Source organism: Astyanax mexicanus, chromosome 12 (assembly GCF_023375975.1).
Source record: "Astyanax mexicanus isolate ESR-SI-001 chromosome 12, AstMex3_surface, whole genome shotgun sequence".
Lineage (NCBI taxonomy): Eukaryota > Metazoa > Chordata > Actinopteri > Characiformes > Acestrorhamphidae > Astyanax > Astyanax mexicanus.
In genome coordinates this window covers 29,902,687-29,920,291 of record NC_064419.1, presented here as the reverse complement: position 1 = coordinate 29,920,291, position 17,605 = coordinate 29,902,687, and the positions used below count along the sequence as shown (strand labels likewise).

Here is a 17,605-nt window from a genome sequence, read left to right as displayed (position 1 = left end):
GAACAGCTATCTGGGCAAAAAAAGAAAAACTAAAATATTTTGGTTCAAAAATACTGAACGTAACCTTTAACTCTACTGATCTCTACAAAACCACATGTAAACAAACGAGAACTACAATTGCACAAAAGCAGAAGCAAAATGCTTTTCTGAATCGTGAAGCAGATAGTGAACAGAATGTGTATTAAGCAGCCAGAGACTGTGCTATAGAATGACCTCTATCCCCATTGTCTTTTTCTCCCCATAGCTTTAGAAAGAGTTCATAAGAGTCAACACAGCAGCCACAAACTTAAATACCTCTAATTAAACCACTGTCTTTGTACAGGGTTCTGGGCAAAAAGCGCAAGATTACTGGATCCCAGAAAGCTGCAGGAGAGCGGTGGTGGGCTATTTAACAAATGTTATTACTGTTTATCATGTTTTACTACATCAAAAATCTATTTTATACTGGAGTTCCCTCTTTAAAACTGACTAATCTAAAAGAAACTCTTAAAAAAGCAAATTAATTATAAGTTTAAATACAGTGAACACATTCCTACAGAGTCTGCTTTACCCATGCGCCTATTTTACAATTAGCTTCAGTTAGTTTAATGTGTAAAATAGTAATAAATGATGCTGTGTGAAGCTGGAGGTTATTAATTACGATAGAAGGTTATAATGCTGCATAAAAAGGGAAAGCAGATCCAGTAATGGGAGTAAAGCAGTTGGCCCTGATGATATCCTTTAAAGATAAAGCTCAATAAGCAGAGCAAGTCTGGTGCAGGAGCAAGAAAGTACATACAGGAAAGAAGGTCCTGTATTCCTGACTAGTGCATATTTATGGAGTTTAACATGGAGTAACAAAGGCATTTATTAATAGCTGTTCATTAGCTGTTTTGCTCACACCTGTCTATTAATTGGGTCAAACTGAGGTTGGATTACATTCTTACTATAAAACAAATCACACTAGAGCTTTTTTGGGACTAGCTTTTTGATACTTCTTGGTTACTGAGGATAAAATGTCTTAACAAACCCTTTACCAACAGGGAGTTGAGATCATGTAATAAAAATGGAGATAATTAGTTAATTATTAGCGATTTAAATCCTATCTGAATGTGCCATGTCAGGAATTCTAACAGGCATTCTATCGCGAACGATATTATACTTTGAAATACTGTGCCATTGCACCCACCCCTAATTACCACATCAGGGTACTACTTTTTTGCTGTTTTAAGCAAAATAAAAAAAACTCTTCTCATTTCTCATTTTATATATATATATATATATATATATATCTACTAGAGACAGATTATATCTGTCCAGTATCATTTATTTTACTTTAATCCTGGATATATGGAGATATTTGTAGTGCATTATTATTAGTATCATGACATTCTGGATTATTGACTTCTGTTACAAATCTGATAAAATTCTTGTATGTTTTTTTTTTATATATAACAGTTACTTGTGTGTCATATCATATTGTATGCAATAATTAAAAATAATTTTCGTTTTGCTGCAATAGTGTATTCTTGATTTTTTTTTTTTAAATCAGTCTTTTGTCATATTGCCAAGAGTATCATTATCGCGAAAATACCATGTAATATTGTGATATTATTTTACAGCCATATCGCCCACCACTACACCCATACGCACAAGCTAATCTAAATTTTAGTATGTAGTTTAATTGGCCTAAAGCTGCAGTAACCTCTACCCACAACCTTCCTGACGAGGCTGGGTGGAGTACCTGCACTCGTCAGTTCTCTCCCTCTCTCTGAACCCCATCCCCTGCTCTTTTGTAAGCAACCCCATGCTGCAGCTCTCTCCCTTTCAGTTCCTCCTTCACACAGCTATCCAAATACTGAGAGCGGATTCCCTTAAGAGCCAAAAAACACAAGCTCTGAATCAAAGATGAAAGCAATGAAAATGTTCACCCAAATTAAAATAAGGGGGAAAAAAAAGAAAACACATGAAAGGCAAGCAGATAAAGACTGGTGCGCATAGCTCAGCGTCCACATCACTGCTGAATGAATGAGTTCTTAAAGTTCACCTAAGGATCTATCTCTTTCAATAAGCAGCACGGGGCCTTCCCAGGAGCATATTCTGGACCGCCAGAGTGCAGAATGAATCACAGTTATACGCCTGTGGTTATTATTTACTATGTTTACAGTGTACATGTCCAAATAACAGACATTATATCGTGTATTAATACTGCTTCAGAGGTTTGAAAGCTTGTAGAATGATCTGTTAAAGATTCTGCATTTTAAAGCTGGCTGTACACTACACAAGTTTTAGCCTGTTTTTAAGGATCAGTCAGAAGGGAATCAATCAAAGCATGACTAGAAGTGACTGACAAGTATGAGAGGAGAAACAAGTCAATCATTTGCCTTCTGCTCTACTGGCACCTCTGAAGTGATCAGAGGCATTCTGAGGTTTCCAAACATGGTTGAAGGATGCACAGTTCTAAAATTAGTAGAAAAATTACACTAAAACTAAACCTACAAACTAAACTTAAGTATCACATAATTAAGGAATAAAATTCTTAAAGCTCACCTTCCGTCGTTTTTTCTTTCATTTTAAAATGTCTAGTTGTGGTCTCTAGTATGAATGAAAGACATGTGAGCCGTTTTTGTAAAAAAAAAGTGCTCAGGTGTCTCTGTATAGCTCTTTTTTAATGGACTGTTTTAGGGGTGTGTCCAAAATGACCGGATTCCAGCTTTGCTCATGAATATTCATACATGCAAACAGCATGCAAATATCTCTCCTCTGATTGGCTAGGAGCACTGCGACGCCCCTCCACCGCTCTGCCGCTCACTGCCTCCCACCTCCTAACTGATGAGCGGTGATGTTGCGTCGCTACAGATAATTCAAAATTCACCCGTTTTTCGGAGGGGGGGAGGGGGGATTTCTTTGCTTAGCTCCTGCAGACAATGGGGGCTGCAAAACAGTTTAAAGTGCAGGTGTACACATTCAACTCGGAGAGACCTACTGTATTCCACAAAAAACAAGAAAAATCGGATTTTCGCAGAAGGTGAGCTTTAAAGGTTAGTTCTATAACGTGTAATATTGGCACCAATATAACACTTTACAGCACACTTTACCCCCCCCCCAAGATTGTGTTTATTTTTTTCTCCTTTTATTTTTAAGTCAAGTAGTGCACATCCAACTTTAAAGGTCTAATTTGAATGTGGCACAGCTGTTATACACATTTAAATGATGATAATTGATTACGTTGCAAAAAATGTAATTATTTGACCCACAGAAATTGGTCAGGATGCAATTTGAGATCATAAAGGTACACGTGTTCTATTGTGCAGCCCTAATTGGATATATTAAAATAAAAAGTTAAAAAAAGCATATGCAAAATTTTTAAAATGTAAGAAAAATGAACCCAAAAATTATGAAACTTGATTGGTTGATTCTGATTAATGCCAACCACCACAAAGCGTGCACGAGGCCACAGACGCAGGGAGGATGCAGGGAGTGGGGTGGGGGGGAAAGGAGGAGGAGGAGAGACAAGGGGGCTGGGTGTATTTTTATTTTTTTTTTGGTCTTGTTTTTTTTTTCTTTTCTTTTCATTTTTATTAAACGGCCCGGGGGTCCAGAGGGTCTTACCATCACAGGCGCTGTTGGCCCCGAGTGCACCAGCCTCTGGCATCCCCGTATCACAAGAAATTTGACGCATGATAATCGCGTTTATGAAGTTGGCCGCTGTCATGGTGGTCTTACCGAGTGCGCGGAGTTCGTGTTCCTGAATGGACATCGCTTTGTTTTGAGTCTTTTCCCTACTTGGCGCGTTGCTGCTGCTGCCGCCGCCGCCGCCGCTGCTGGGGCCGACACTGTTCTCAGGAGCCAGCAGGGGGAGCCCTCTGCCTATGTGGGTGCCGGGGATGTAGGGGTAAACTCCGGGCGTGCCTGGGCTGGCCAGCTTGGGCTCGGATTTGGAGGAGGAGGAGGATGAGGAGAGCTCCTGGTGTTTGGACAATGCTCCGCGGCCTAAGCTCTTGGATGAGTCTCGGCTCAGCTCTTTGGCTCCGCCTGGGTCCAGACCCCCTGCCTGGTAAGCCTCAGACACGCTGACCCTCTGCAGGTGCCCGCTGTAGCTCGGGTAGCGTGAGGAGCTCTGTGGCAAAGATCTGAGGAAGAGTATAAGAAAAAAAACAGTTAGTTTAGGAAAGGTTCTTTTTTTTTTTAAGAGGGAATGTGTTCCTTTTGTTTCCTTATTGTTTTTTTTAACCCTGATCTTGGAGAACACCAACATTTTGCATGATTTACTGTTTTTCTGGTTGTAACACACTACTCTCAACTCAGTAAAGGATTGATATTTAGATAAAATGTAAAGGGCAGAGTGTGTGTATGTGTGTGAGATATCCTTAGCTGACTATTAAAGATACAGGGTTTTTTTCCCTGGAAAGGAAAACTTGTTTTGGCTGTTTTAAATGAAAATTAATATAATCTATAAGGTGCACTTAAAATCCTATAATTTTATCAGAAATCATTAGTGTGCATTATGTATGAATTCTACTAGTCAGGTATTAAAGAGTAGTAAATTCAGTCCGCTGAAGTACAGCGTTATACAAGAGTTTCAGTTTAGTTCTCCAGCACTGGGCACAGAGTAGCATTAGCCACTAACCACAAACGCTATTTCCCCGTTCAAAGGTGAGTATTATCAGCCTGTAGCCTGCTGCTAACCTCGGCTAGCACTGCTGGAGTAGCGTTAGCATTACCCGCTAACTGCGCTCGCTATTTCTCTGTTCAGAGGGGAGTATTATCGGCCTGTATTCTGCTCCTAATCCCGGCTAGCACTGCTGGAGTGGTTAGCCACTAATGCTAATGCTCCAGCCTTAGTGCTGGAGAAATTCAGAAATCTAAGCTTACTGTAAATAAACATAAGCGCTTTACTCAATCAAATAAACAGTTTTCAGGAGGGAAATTTGTGTAGATTAACATCCAGCACTCATTTGACTTTAAAAGAAAGTCTTTATTACAGTTTTTTTTACTTGGCTTAGTTAGCTGAGAAGTTCCTTATATTACGTCTTAAAATGCGCCCTTTTGTATATAAAAACAGACCAGAAAATAGACGTTCATTGACAGTGTGCCTTATAATCCGGTGCGCATTAAAGTGCAAAAAACATCCGGTATGTCTATTTGTAAATTAGGTCTGTTTGCTTACCTATCACATGTGCGCACCCTTTAAAAAAAAAAAGGATGTTCTGCTGTTTTTAAATTAAGACATTTTCCAATTTTAACCCCATAAGCATTGCAATGCTTTGTCCTACTGATCTCAGTTTGTCTTTTACCTTAACACAGAGGAGCTGGAGTGCTCTGAGCTGGACAGGCTCTTGGAGCTGGTGTTGTGCAGAACGCTGGGCCTCTGCTGGAGACTGTCCTGCGTCCGGGGACTCATAGGAGACTGGTGGCCGTAGGGGAGGGAGGGAGGGCGAGAGCTGGAACTGCCTCCAGTTTGCTCTGCTGCTCCTAAAGAGACAAAGGAGAAACAGAGAGACAGACAGAAAGAGAGAGAAAAAGAAAAGGTCAGGAGCAGTAAACACACACAGAGGCTAACTCCAGAGATGCTTACTGGATAAACACAAAGTGTCACATAGGATAGCAAGTTCTTCCATTTACTCAGTTTATTGAAGCAGGCTGCTTAGATTACTTTGCAGTTGGTCCTCTTTCTTCATTTGAATCTTAAGCTTTTTTATTTTAGACCAAAGGAGTCCCGAGAGGAGAGGTTCCTACACTGTTACTGAGCTGCTGCCAAACCTCTGACATGTCCAGCATACCCATGGGTGAATTTCACAAAGCAGGAAGGAACTCTCAGTGGGGAAGATAATTTACTCTTAAAGGAAACCACCCAACAGGAATGACCCTTAGCTCTTATTCTGTTGGAAAGGTTTGCTTTTTGGCTTGGGCTATCTAAGAATTTCTGCTTTGTGAAATATCCCTCAGGAACAGTGCTTGTGGTCGTGTTTTCTTTAAAAGAGGGAAAAGGGCAGAAAGACAAAAGTGTTATTTTTTTTGTTTGTTTCAGCAAGAATCTGTTATTTAAGTTACACTGATTCTGGATCAATCAGGATTTTTACTAGGAATGTCCAAAACAATGGAATTCTGTCTAAAAGACAGAACTCAGAACTACTAGTTTTAAAGATCTATATCACAGAAAATCTTGCCTTGCTTTCTCTGGGATTTAAAAAGTCAAAATTCAACATGTTTACTTATTTATCAACAGATTCATCCTAAAGCAAGCTAGATCTACCCTTAAATAGATTCTATTAGCACTTTAAGGAAGGCATTAACTTGATTTACTCTCATCGAAAAGGATATCATATTGTGTCCCGTGACTTTTGCCATACCCATGGTAGCAAAGACTGCTCATACCAAGTCATACTGTGTTTAAACAAATTGTAAGAGAACTGAAAAGGAGACAGAATATTGACAGAAAAAAACACTGAAAAAAATGTGACTTTCTGACTTTTAACTTAATGTTACTATTTTGATATGTAGGAAAATGTGATTAAATGTAATATTTTGTATTTGTTTTTGTATTTGTTCTCTTTAATAAATTCTCTTTAATAAAGTTCATTTTAAAAAAAAGCAAAAAAGCAAAGACTGCTGCACTGATCCTCAGGATGTGTGTTAGGTCTCCTGCACTGAATATGGAGTATATGATTTCTGTCTTTGCCTGTTCATAGGACAGTTCTAGCCAGACACCACCGGTCACAGTCATTACCACCAACTGCACTGCCCACTGGGGGTGGTAACGTCTTTCCACACTTACGTGTACTCCTGGTACACACGTGTGGGTGACTGTGGATTGAGGAATGTTAAATGCCTGCACAACTTCGGAAAATTAAAGGTCTCCTTCTGCTAAAATCCACTTTTTCTTGTTTCTTCATGAAATACTATAGGTCTTTCTGAGTTGTATATGAACTCTGCACATGAAACTCTCTCAACCTCTATTGTCTGCAGTGGATAAGAAAAGAAAATGTTCAGGAAAAAAACGAGTCGATCAGGAAAAGCATTGTGTTTTTGTCAACTTGTGAGTTCATGGCCTCGCCCACCTAGGCCTGGAACCGCCCACAGACAAAGCTGAAATCGGGCTGCAGCAGAGCGGACACTGTCTCTTGTCAGCTAAAGAGGTTACAGCTTCTGTTTACACCAGCTAGTTTACGTTAGCTATCTTGTGTAAGTAACTGCAGGTTTAAAAAACAGAGACCTTAAATATACACTAAGGAAGCACGGTTTAACAAGGCAGCACAACTCGACAGAACCCTGGTCAAAGCAAGCACTGTTCACATCAGATTTTATGATATAGAGCAGACTCTCAGGCTTTAACGTGGTAAAACAGCCCAAGCACTGAATCACCAAGTCTGTCAATCAGAGGCGATATTTTTGCATGTATGAATATTCATGAGCAAGATTCAGTGAAATAAAGCAGGGCTATACAGAAACAAAAAACAGCTAACATGAGATTCATTCATACTAGAGACCACAACTAGACATTTAAAAATAAATGAAAAACGATGGATTTTCACCCTTCTGGCACCCACTAGTAAACCTCGCTCAACCTCAATACTCATGAACAATAACTCTCATAGCCTTGTCTCGATTACGCTGGCCAGTGTTTAACCTCAATCACAAGATAACACTTCACAACTTATACAGGTATGAGTGTTCACAAGCATTTTACTGAGCTAACACTTCAAGATAAATTTACATCCTTCTAATCCCATGAAATGTCATGTCAGTGTTTTTACTGTATGAAATGAGAAAGTGTAAATTTGGGTCACGGTATGAATAAATGTGTGTACCTGGTCTCCATATGGGGGCGTGCTCCACGTTGCCGTGGCTCAGAGACTTTTCTCTTTCTCTGTCTCGATCCCGCTCTCTCTCCCTCTCTCGCTCTCTTTCCCTCTCCCTCTCTCGCTCCCGGTCTCGCTCTCGTTCTCTTTCCCGCTCCCGCTCTCGGTCTCTCTCTCGGTCCCGCTCTCGCTCTCTCTCCCTCTCTCGTTCGCGCTCGCGCTCAGATGACGTGGGGGTGCCCTGGAGTTTGCTTATATGGGAGCTTCCAACTGGAAAAGAAGGAACGAGATCAACAAAAAGAAGAAAAGAACAGATTTGATAAGTGTGTCTCACCAGCTCAACAGTACAGTAGAGTGAATAAATACACTGTACACAGTGTGTTCCTGTACCTGGTGAGATCGGGGACGTGGTGTAAGCTCGACTGGGGAAAGAGGTGGAGGTTCCTGGGATGTATGTAATCCTGTCCATCGGCGATGCAGATGCTCCTGTAGAGACAAAACAGGAAAATAAATATAAATCAGATATATGCTGAAGATGGCTTTTTTTTTTTTAGCTGTGCTCTGAAATGTATGTGGACAACCCTTATATTAACTAGTGGGTTTGGATATTTCAACATGTTAAATTAGCTTAAAGTCATCACAGGTAAACAAGGGCAGTGACTTTTAAAAGGGCACAGTAAGCCAATTGTTGCCCCAATGGAAGAGCTACCCCAGTATTCTGAGAATGCTGACATGAAAACCCTTTTCTGAGAGAATTTCTGTGAATTTCAGTTCAAATAGAAATATTCTATATTGAGTTTAACTCATTGTGATGAGTTGTTAAAAAAACTGTGATGTTTTAAAAGATATATATTTTTTAATAAAATAATTGAAATTTGATGCAAACATACATACTTATTCAGTATAGCTGTTTAAAAATATAAATATATATATATTTAGCTGTATATAAATATAAAATATTTATATTTTTATTTCTATGACACATCAGTCACTTTTTTAATAATGTCACTGCACCTTGCACTCTGATCTGTTAATTATTTAATGCCCATTAGCAACATCTATTGCACTGTTCCGTTTACAGATAGATGTTTACCTTGTATAGTAATTTTTTTTAGCCTTTTATGTTTTCTATTCTTCTCTGTTTTAATTTATGTTTAAATATGTTCTTATTGTATTGTGTTGTTGCTGCTGGATGTCTAAATTTCCTTCGAGATAGATGCAACATGCAATATTTTTCTCACCTTTTCATCTAATATTTATTTGATATTTATTCACTGTTACTCTTTGTGCAGTAATACAGGTCAGTACGGTGGCCGAGAAAGCCTAACGCAGTGAAAATTGAAAAGCGCTGCAAAAGCACAAAACGTCTTTAGTAACGTCTTCAGTCACATCTTGGACTTCACTATGTGTACAGAGGACTATAAGTGGCAAACAAGCTTTTCTGAAAAGTAAGTTATGTTTATTACCTGTGATTACCACGGTGCTGCTTCACAAAACGCCGCTATAAACTCCGTTTCATCCTAATAAGTGAAGTCTGAGGGGGGACAGCATCTTTTAAGGTCCCCCGTTGTGTTGTGACTCACTTCCTTTGTGTTGTGGTTGTATTTGCAACGCGTTTCTCTATTTGCAGCGCGTTTCTCTATTTAGAGCGACTGTGTTGTCATTTTGATGGATGTGTTTTGTGCTTTTGCAGCGCTTTTCAATTTGCACAGCGTTGGGCTTTCTCAGCCACCGTAGGTCACACCCTACCATAATCATATCTCCTCTTACCTTAACTTAGCGGCACTAGATGTATATGTTTTTCCTTTATTATATATACATTTTTAAGTACCTTTATATATTTTCTGTTATTTTTTTGTATACATAGTTTTATTATTATTTATTTATATATTTTCCTGACCTGTCCCTTCCTCTGTGCTGCTGTAACATAGCAAATTTCCCCACTGTGGGATTAATAAAGGATTATCTTATCTTATCTTAAAAAGTAAACCAGCTTCTGCATGCATGTATATATGTATGTATAAAAACCACCACACACTTGCCAGGCTTAGTTAACTGAAAATTGCTGGGCTACAGCCAGGTACAGGGAGATCTTTATGAGGTACAGCCAGGCTCAGACAGAATTCATTGGTCTACTGTCAGTTTCAGCCTGAGCTTTGTTGGGCTACAGACAGGTTTAAACTGAATTTTGTGTTCTACTCTCAGGTTCAGACAGAATTGTGTTGTCTATGTTCAAGTACAGACAGATTTTAGTCATCTAGGGTCAGATTCAGACAGAAATTTGATGAATTCAGGTTTAATTTATTGGGCTACAGCTGCCACATTAAGACTGATTAAGATGATTAAAACGTATCAGGATTTTGGTGGCAAGTCAGATTTAGATGAGTTACTGTAAGGTCACTGATGGTCACCAATGGTTCAAGGTGAATAATATAATAATATTATAGCAATACAACACGCTGCTAAAACTGATTTTTATTATTTGCTATAGTGGTGCAGGAAAAAAATCAATTTGAGCTGGAATCGAAATTCTAACATTGAACGATTCAGAATCGATTCTTATTGTCAAAAAATTGATTTTTTTGGGTGAAATTACTGTCGCGCGGAGCTCTTTAACTGCTAAAAAGCTCTGTGGGACAGTAGGTGAGCTCCACGGAACAGTTAAAAAGCTCAGCACGTCGGTGCTCTTACTGCCTCTCCCTATTAGGCTACAGAGGGGAGTGCATGCTAAAATCTAGTGTAATATCTTCTCTGCTTGTTACATAATTATAGCCTATCTAACGTTCCACTCTTGACCTTGTGGTTGTGTTACATTGATGAGTGTTTTCCAATTTTAACAATGTCTTCCTTTTAGAAATGAATTCAGGATTAGTTAACCATGCTAGAAATTAGTCATTCATTATTGTGGCACTGTCACTATGTTGCAAAAAGATTTAATACAGTAAGGAACCTACGTTTATTGTTTTAAATAAATGTTCTATTTGTTTACATTGTCCTTTCATCTTTTTATCTTCTCACATAATTTAAACAAAATTTATAGGCCATTTGAATTGAAAAATCGTTCCAGGTTAGAAAATCGTTTCTGAATCAAATCGTGACCCCAAAAATCGGAATTGAATCGCCAGACACTAAGAGATTCGCAACTCTAAAATTCAGAAACCAGATTGATCAGATATATCTGAAAGAAAAAGTCAGTGAGTGTGTGTGTGTGTACCTCTTGGTGTAGGCGAGTAGGGCAATGTGAGTGGCTGTTCTCGTGGTGCGAGACCCCTCAGCAGGTCTGGTCTCTGAGCCATAGCGGCCGCAGGCCACTGGTGCATCTGCTGCGAGGTGATGTAGTCGGTGAAGAGCGTGTGTCTGTTCTCCAGAGCCGCCGTGTCGGGGAAGCCACGGATTATATACGGCTGGTAATGGTGGGGGTATCCCGGGGTGGGGGCTAGGTGTCTGGGCAGGTAGTATGCAGCTGAGAAACAAGCAGACACACACACACACACACGGTGTCATCATATTAAATAAGATAAAGGATATAATATATGGAATCACTGATATGGTTAATATTAATAATAACAAGAAATGTTCACATTTATCTACAAGTACTTCATGCAGGGTTCATACACATTTTAACCAATACATTACCATTTTATTTTCAAGACTTTTCCATGTCTTAAAGGCAAATTTTCATAGCCATACGATTTTTAAAACATCAGTGCAGACATGGACAATAAAAACAAAAATCAACTAAAACTCACTAAAAATCATTACAATTGATTATAGTAGGTCTAAAACAATCTGATAAAATATTGACACACAATCTTTAATAATAAAATGTGTGTCAGATCCTGAGAGCTCCATTTTGGAGGGTTAAACTGAAACACAAAGATTTGTAGAGCAAATTTCTATTTCTAGACTTTTCCAAAACTTTCTGAGTATTTTTATTTTTCTAAAACTTATCCAGGCCTGAAAATTGCTATTTTCAAATCCCATTACTTTTTCAGGTTTTTCATGAGCGTACGAACCCTGTTTATGGAAGCAAGTCTATGAAACAAACACTAGAGGAGTCAGGTGTGTGTGTGTGTGTGTGTGTGTGTGTGTATGTGTGTTACCTGGATCTATGGGGATGCCCCGGGGAAGAGTGGAAGGATCGAAGGGCAGAGGTATCGGTCCACGGTACATATCTGCTCCCAAACCCTGCAGCAGTCGCTCATAGGAAGCAAGGGAGGCTGGGTGTTCAGCCACGCCCGGCAGGGGAGACTTGGTGGCACTCACCTCACGAGGAGTGGGAGTGGACTTCCTCTCTTGCTGAGGAACTTTAGAGGAACCTACAGAAAGAAATCCAGAAAGAAAGAAAAAGAGAATTACATCACATTGCATGACCTTGTCTACTAATTGAGCTCGAACAGCCCTTAACAGAACTAGTATGTTTTTTGGAAAGAGAATCTGGGCTCTCACTCTCCCGCGAGATACTTAATCCCTGTTATGCTAATTTCCCACAGTGCGTCTACACACGAACAACCCGGCAGCTGCATTCTGGGAATTGTAGTGAAAAAGCAAATGTTTGTCCATTCTCAGTGTAAAGTGCGTTTATTGGACTACAGCATAGGTTGGCAATAGGCGGCAAGCGTGAAACATCTGGCCCGTGAGGTTGTTTGAACTATAATGAACAATAATGAAAAAAATATATAAATAAAATGCTTCTCTGGTGAACTTTAGTTTACACACCTTTCCGTCTCTGTTGCGCTCGGCGTGACTTTAGTTTCCGCCTGTTCTTGTTTTCCGCCCGTTCTTAGGCTCCCTATCTCCTTATAAGGTGTTTTTTCCCAATTGTAGGTCAATTTTCTAAGCATGGCAGCAGTAGTATAATGGACCGCGAACCTGACTCGTCCGATCCCCGCACAAGGAGTGGGTTTTTTATTTTTTTTTCAATTTAATTTTTGTTTTTTCCTGGATTTACCTGCTTCACTTTCCAAAAACAGATTTTTAATTTTTTTTGTGGCCCGCCACATAATGGCTTGGAAAATATCTGGCCCGCAGCCAAAACTAATTGCCGATTCCTGGACTACAGCGACTCTATGAGCTTAGACAGCTGCAGGAAAAATGCCAAACAAAGTTAACTTTTTGACCAGCACCAGCTCTCCTTTAAGATTCAAGGTAGCTCTCTATTGGTTAAGAAGAAAAAGGGGCAATTTCACTGAGATCCTGCAATTTCAATTATCATTCTGTAAAGAAGAGAGCCTGTGTAGATGCTCTTGAGCTAAATCCAGTGCCGTACCTTCATGGGGCCGCTGCGGGGTGTCTCTGCTGGACAGAGGTGACCCCCTGTGTGAGGCTGGGGGGTAACTGGAGCGTTTGTGCTCTTCATATCCCACAGGGCTGTGGTGGGCTTTGCTCCCCTGTTCTGCTGCCAGAGACAGCGGGGAGGCTCGGGCCAGAGAGCTGGAGGTGCTGACCACTGCGCTGGGCCGGGATTTGGGGCCCTGGTCCTCATAGCGTCCTCGTTCAGAACCCCTGTGCTCGGGACGCAGCTCCAGGTGTGGAGGCAGGCCTGCGTAGGGGCGAGGGGAGCTGGCTATGATGGAGCGAACGTCGTGGCGCTTAGAGGAACCTGCTGGATCCTGCTTAAGAGGAGTACCCTGTAACAAAAAATTTAAAAATAAAATAAACAAAATTTTCATAGTGTAAATTGAATAATACATAATTATTCAATAATAAATCAACATCAGCAGTTACGGAATGACCCAAATTGGATAATTAATAATTAAGAGTTACTTAATAATTCCAAGTTATTGCAGATTAACAAGCAAGAAACCAGAAACAGCTATGTCTGCAGCTGTAGCAGTAGTAGTAGTAATAAGAGTAGTAGTAGTATTACCTGTGTGATGGAGCCCTCTTTAGGCGGTTTGCTCATCACTACACTCTCTGGTGGGATGAGATGGATGGAACGACCCGGCTCCTTCACGGTGGGCACGTGACTCTCATGAGTTCTGCCTTTAAGGGGGTCTGAGCCGAGGGCGGGGCCGCGGGGCGACGGAGAGTCACGCTTCAGCTGTTTAGCCTCCCTACGCAGATACTCCTGATCCTCAACATGACGGGGGATACCTGAAAAACCATAAGCAGAGAAACATAACTTCTAACTATCCCTAATTAACACAGAGTACTACAATGCTCACATCATGTGCTATCAGAATAACTGTAAATAAACTTCCCCCTAAAAAAAAACAAAGTCGCCCACGCCCAAGTGCTAATTATCGGTGAGATAACAATGCCTGAAGTTCTTGAGTGCAGGAAGGTCCTAGTGCTGATCGGGCTCAAGAAAATTGTCTGTAACGTAGATGTCTGTTTTTTTAATGCTATTTTTTATTTTATATAAAGCATGTGAGCTCCTCCACTTGTCCGCATTACACACTTGACTTGCAGTGCATAGCCTTATTGCTGTTTTTTTGTATGTAGGTTATATGCTGAATATTAAACTGTTTGTTTGTACAGTAAGTGTTTTATATTCTTAAAAATTGGTAATTATATTAGTGTAGATGAAAGTCATTTTAAATTATGTCATTGCTGTTGGTGTATTTCAGTTTAATGATTGTGCAGTGCATAGCCATATTGGTGTTTTTTGTGTTTTTTTTTTTTAATAATAGGTCTATGCTTCTTCAGTGTTGCAGTGTTAATTAACATCATTCTGAACAGATTTCAGGCTTTAATCTTAGTCACTGATTCCAATAGAGATACATGCTCAACACAGACGTCTAGATATCTAAGACTACTCTTTGGAGACGTCAACACACAGCACTACTGTACAAGAGTTTTACAAGGGTGTGTGGTTTTAAAGAGACACACATTTAGGGACACATCCAATGTCTTCATCTACAGCTCTACCACTGCAAAATAAAATGTGTAAAAATAAAAGCAAAACTTGATGTACTGTAACATTTTTAGAAACATTTAAGCAATTTTAAGACAAGAAATGCCTTTTTTTTAAGGATCTGCAGATTCCCTCTCAAATATTTATGCAGTGAATCAAAACACTGATGAATCTTTTTTTTTTTTTTTTTATAATTTTATTTCTAATTTTTCCCATTTTCTCCCCAATTTACATGGCCAATTACCCAACCCATTCATTAGGACTCCCCCCATCACTAGTGATACCTCAACATACCAGGAGGGTGAAGACTAGCACATGCTTCCTCCGATACATGTGAAGCCAGCCACCGCTTCTTCAATGCTGATGCAGCATTGCCGAGCAGCCAGCACGCTTGGAGGAAAGCACAGCGGCTCGGCTCTGGTACATCAGCTCACAGACGCCCTGTGCTGCAGACATCACCATAGGAGTGATGTGGGGAAAGAGCCAGAGGGAACAGGGCTAATTTTGCTCCCTCTAACGCCTGCAGCTTGATGGCAAAGCTGCATGAGCTGGGGTTCGAACCGGCGACCTCCTGCTCATAGTGGCAGCGTTTTAGACCGCTGGACCACTCGGCGCCCAACACTGATGAATCTTAATATTAAAATAAATTCAATTTTGTCCAGCCTATGCCTTTAATGTAACCGGCACAAGTCTAGATTATGTATGGCAGCAACCAGGAACATTGTGTGTTTTAGTCAGGACTGACTAGCTGTTGATTTTGCTGTATAATATATTGTTTATGACTCTGAGCACACTGTACTGTTTTCCCTTTATACCCTAAAGAAAAATATAACCCTCCCAATTGTCATTGTATAATTCACATCTTGGTTAGAAGGCTTATTTTTTTTCTCCCTAAAATCCTTTATGGTCTCAAATACGAAAAACCTGAATGCACTAATTGCAGGACTGTACAGAATGTATGAGTGGTAGCACTCACCCTGCGAGATGGAGCCACGCATATGATGAGGATGGGGACTCTCCCTCTCTTGGGGCATTGCTCTGCCTATCAAACCTACACAAGCAGAAAAAAAGGAGAGAGAGCGAGTTTGTAGAAAATTTACAGAAAAACGTAAAGAAGATAGGGTGAATTAGTTTTTTAGTTTTCAGATTTGACTGACCCTCAGCAGTGGGCATAGAGTCCCGCAGGGGCAGCACTCGAGAAAGACCCCCTTCCATGACATCATACGGCCTTTTGAGGCCCAACACCTCTCCTCTTCCGTCCTCCTTCGTGTTTGGAGTGCCTACAGAGAGCAGAGATTTTGAGGTGTGTGGGTGAGTTTCAGGTGTCAGAAATCATATAAGCTATAATGAAGTGTATGTAAGAGTACTGAACTGCTCCACACAGTTTGAGGTGAGTGTAATGTGATGAATTTTGGTTCCTAAACACGCCAGCGAGCAGCTGGATGAGTGGGCATTAACATGTTTATATGGTGATCCGGTCAGTGAATCAAGAAAATGTAATGTAATTTCTTATGACTGGATTCTTTTGGATGTTATTTTAATGGAGGTGGCTTACTGTAATGATTTTGCAAACTTCTCAGCAGTTTAGCTTGAGCACCAGCCACGATTATCGCCTTTATCTATTGGCTCGTTACTGTAGCATGCTCAGCTGACTGGTGTGGGCTGTGGACAGTGTTGTGTGGGTGGTGTGGTAATTGCATATGTTCAGGCAGGGGCAGTGACGTAGTTAAGGTGGGTGCTGCTTTGCTGTTGGGGACTCATCGTGAATCCTTGGCATTTAGATCACAGTAAGAATGCGGTCATACAGATGAGCCAATAAATATTTGGACAGTGACACAATCTCCATGATTTGTACTCTGCATCAACCAGGGCTGCACAATTTGGGCAAAATTTCTAATTGCGATTTTTCCACAGAATATTGCGATTGCGAATTAAATTGTGATTATTTTTAATCCATTAAACCCCAAACCTGCATTAGTGGCCAACATATCTATCAAATATAATTAAAACTTCTTTTCACATAAAATATACCCAGGGTTCTCAGTTTAAATGCAGTTGTCAGTTGTTGTTTTTTTTTATTTCAAGGATGAAAAAAAAAAAAAAAAAAAGATTATTAATATTACTCTATGGACTACAGACATGGTGACGTTAACGTCGTGATGCTTCTTCAGATAAGCAGGCAGCGTGTTTACATACACACACACACTCGCAGGCTATTGGCTAATTCAAATCGCAGCTCCAGCGATTGAAAAATCGTGTCCATTTACATCGCGATTACATTTTGAAAAACTATTAATTGTTCAGCCCATTTGAAATTAAACAAACAAGAGGCAATTGAAGTGTGGACTTTAATTACAATTTTTTTTTTTGCCTTCTTATTTCATGGACACAAAATAATTGGACAAATTAACTTTGGTTGGTGTGGTACAGTGGATAACACCAGAACCTGCCAGAGTGCAACCACATCATGTAGGAGACTAGGGTTCAATTCCTGGTCTGGGTGACTATGCTGCTCTACACCAATAAAAATCCTTGGGCGAGACTCCTAACACTACATTAGTCCACCTCTGTAAAAGGAATAACCTTGTATCAGTAATGTAAAGTAACTTTACAATAAACAATATTTTTAATTCTTAATTTTTAATACTTTTTACAGGCAATGACCGCCTAAAACCTGAAACCATACACTGAGTTTTATCTTTTACGATGCTTCGCCAGGTCTTTACTGCAGTTGTCTTCAGTTGTTGCTGTTTTGTGGTATTTCTATCTTTAGTTTTGTCTTAAGCGAGTGAAATGAAGTTTAACAGAGGATGTGGTAAGCTATGCGTCAAGCTCTTCCAAGCATTCTCTGTACTTTCTTCTTCCCATCATTCCGGTAGAGGAATCAGCTCCAGACATTTTACCTGCATTAATAATGGAATAGCCCATGAATCCCATTAAATAGCTTTTAAGATAATGTGTCCAA

The 17,605-nt window shown here is 40.0% G+C and overlaps 1 protein-coding gene across 3 annotated transcripts in view; it reads right to left on the bottom strand.

Moving 5' to 3' along the window:
- The window catches only part of ncor2 (nuclear receptor corepressor 2), a 172,203-nt gene that overhangs the window by 6,548 nt on the left and 148,050 nt on the right, over nucleotides 1-17,605 (bottom strand). For 2 of the 3 annotated variants that reach the window (XM_049486157.1, XM_049486158.1), the window contains 10 exons: nucleotides 15,798-15,920; nucleotides 15,617-15,691; nucleotides 13,651-13,877; nucleotides 13,051-13,411; nucleotides 11,885-12,100; nucleotides 10,996-11,244; nucleotides 8,172-8,267; nucleotides 7,791-8,051; nucleotides 5,277-5,454; nucleotides 3,706-4,112 (listed from right to left, as the gene is read on the bottom strand). In XM_049486157.1, the coding sequence (XP_049342114.1) occupies nucleotides 3,706-4,112; nucleotides 5,277-5,454; nucleotides 7,791-8,051; nucleotides 8,172-8,267; nucleotides 10,996-11,244; nucleotides 11,885-12,100; nucleotides 13,051-13,411; nucleotides 13,651-13,877; nucleotides 15,617-15,691; nucleotides 15,798-15,920 (2,193 nt within the window). Of the gene's footprint in view, nucleotides 1-3,591; nucleotides 4,113-5,276; nucleotides 5,455-7,790; nucleotides 8,052-8,171; nucleotides 8,268-10,995; nucleotides 11,245-11,884; nucleotides 12,101-13,050; nucleotides 13,412-13,650; nucleotides 13,878-15,616; nucleotides 15,692-15,797; nucleotides 15,921-17,605 lie in introns of all 3 variants that reach the window. The other variant, XM_049486156.1, reaches the window with a different exon arrangement.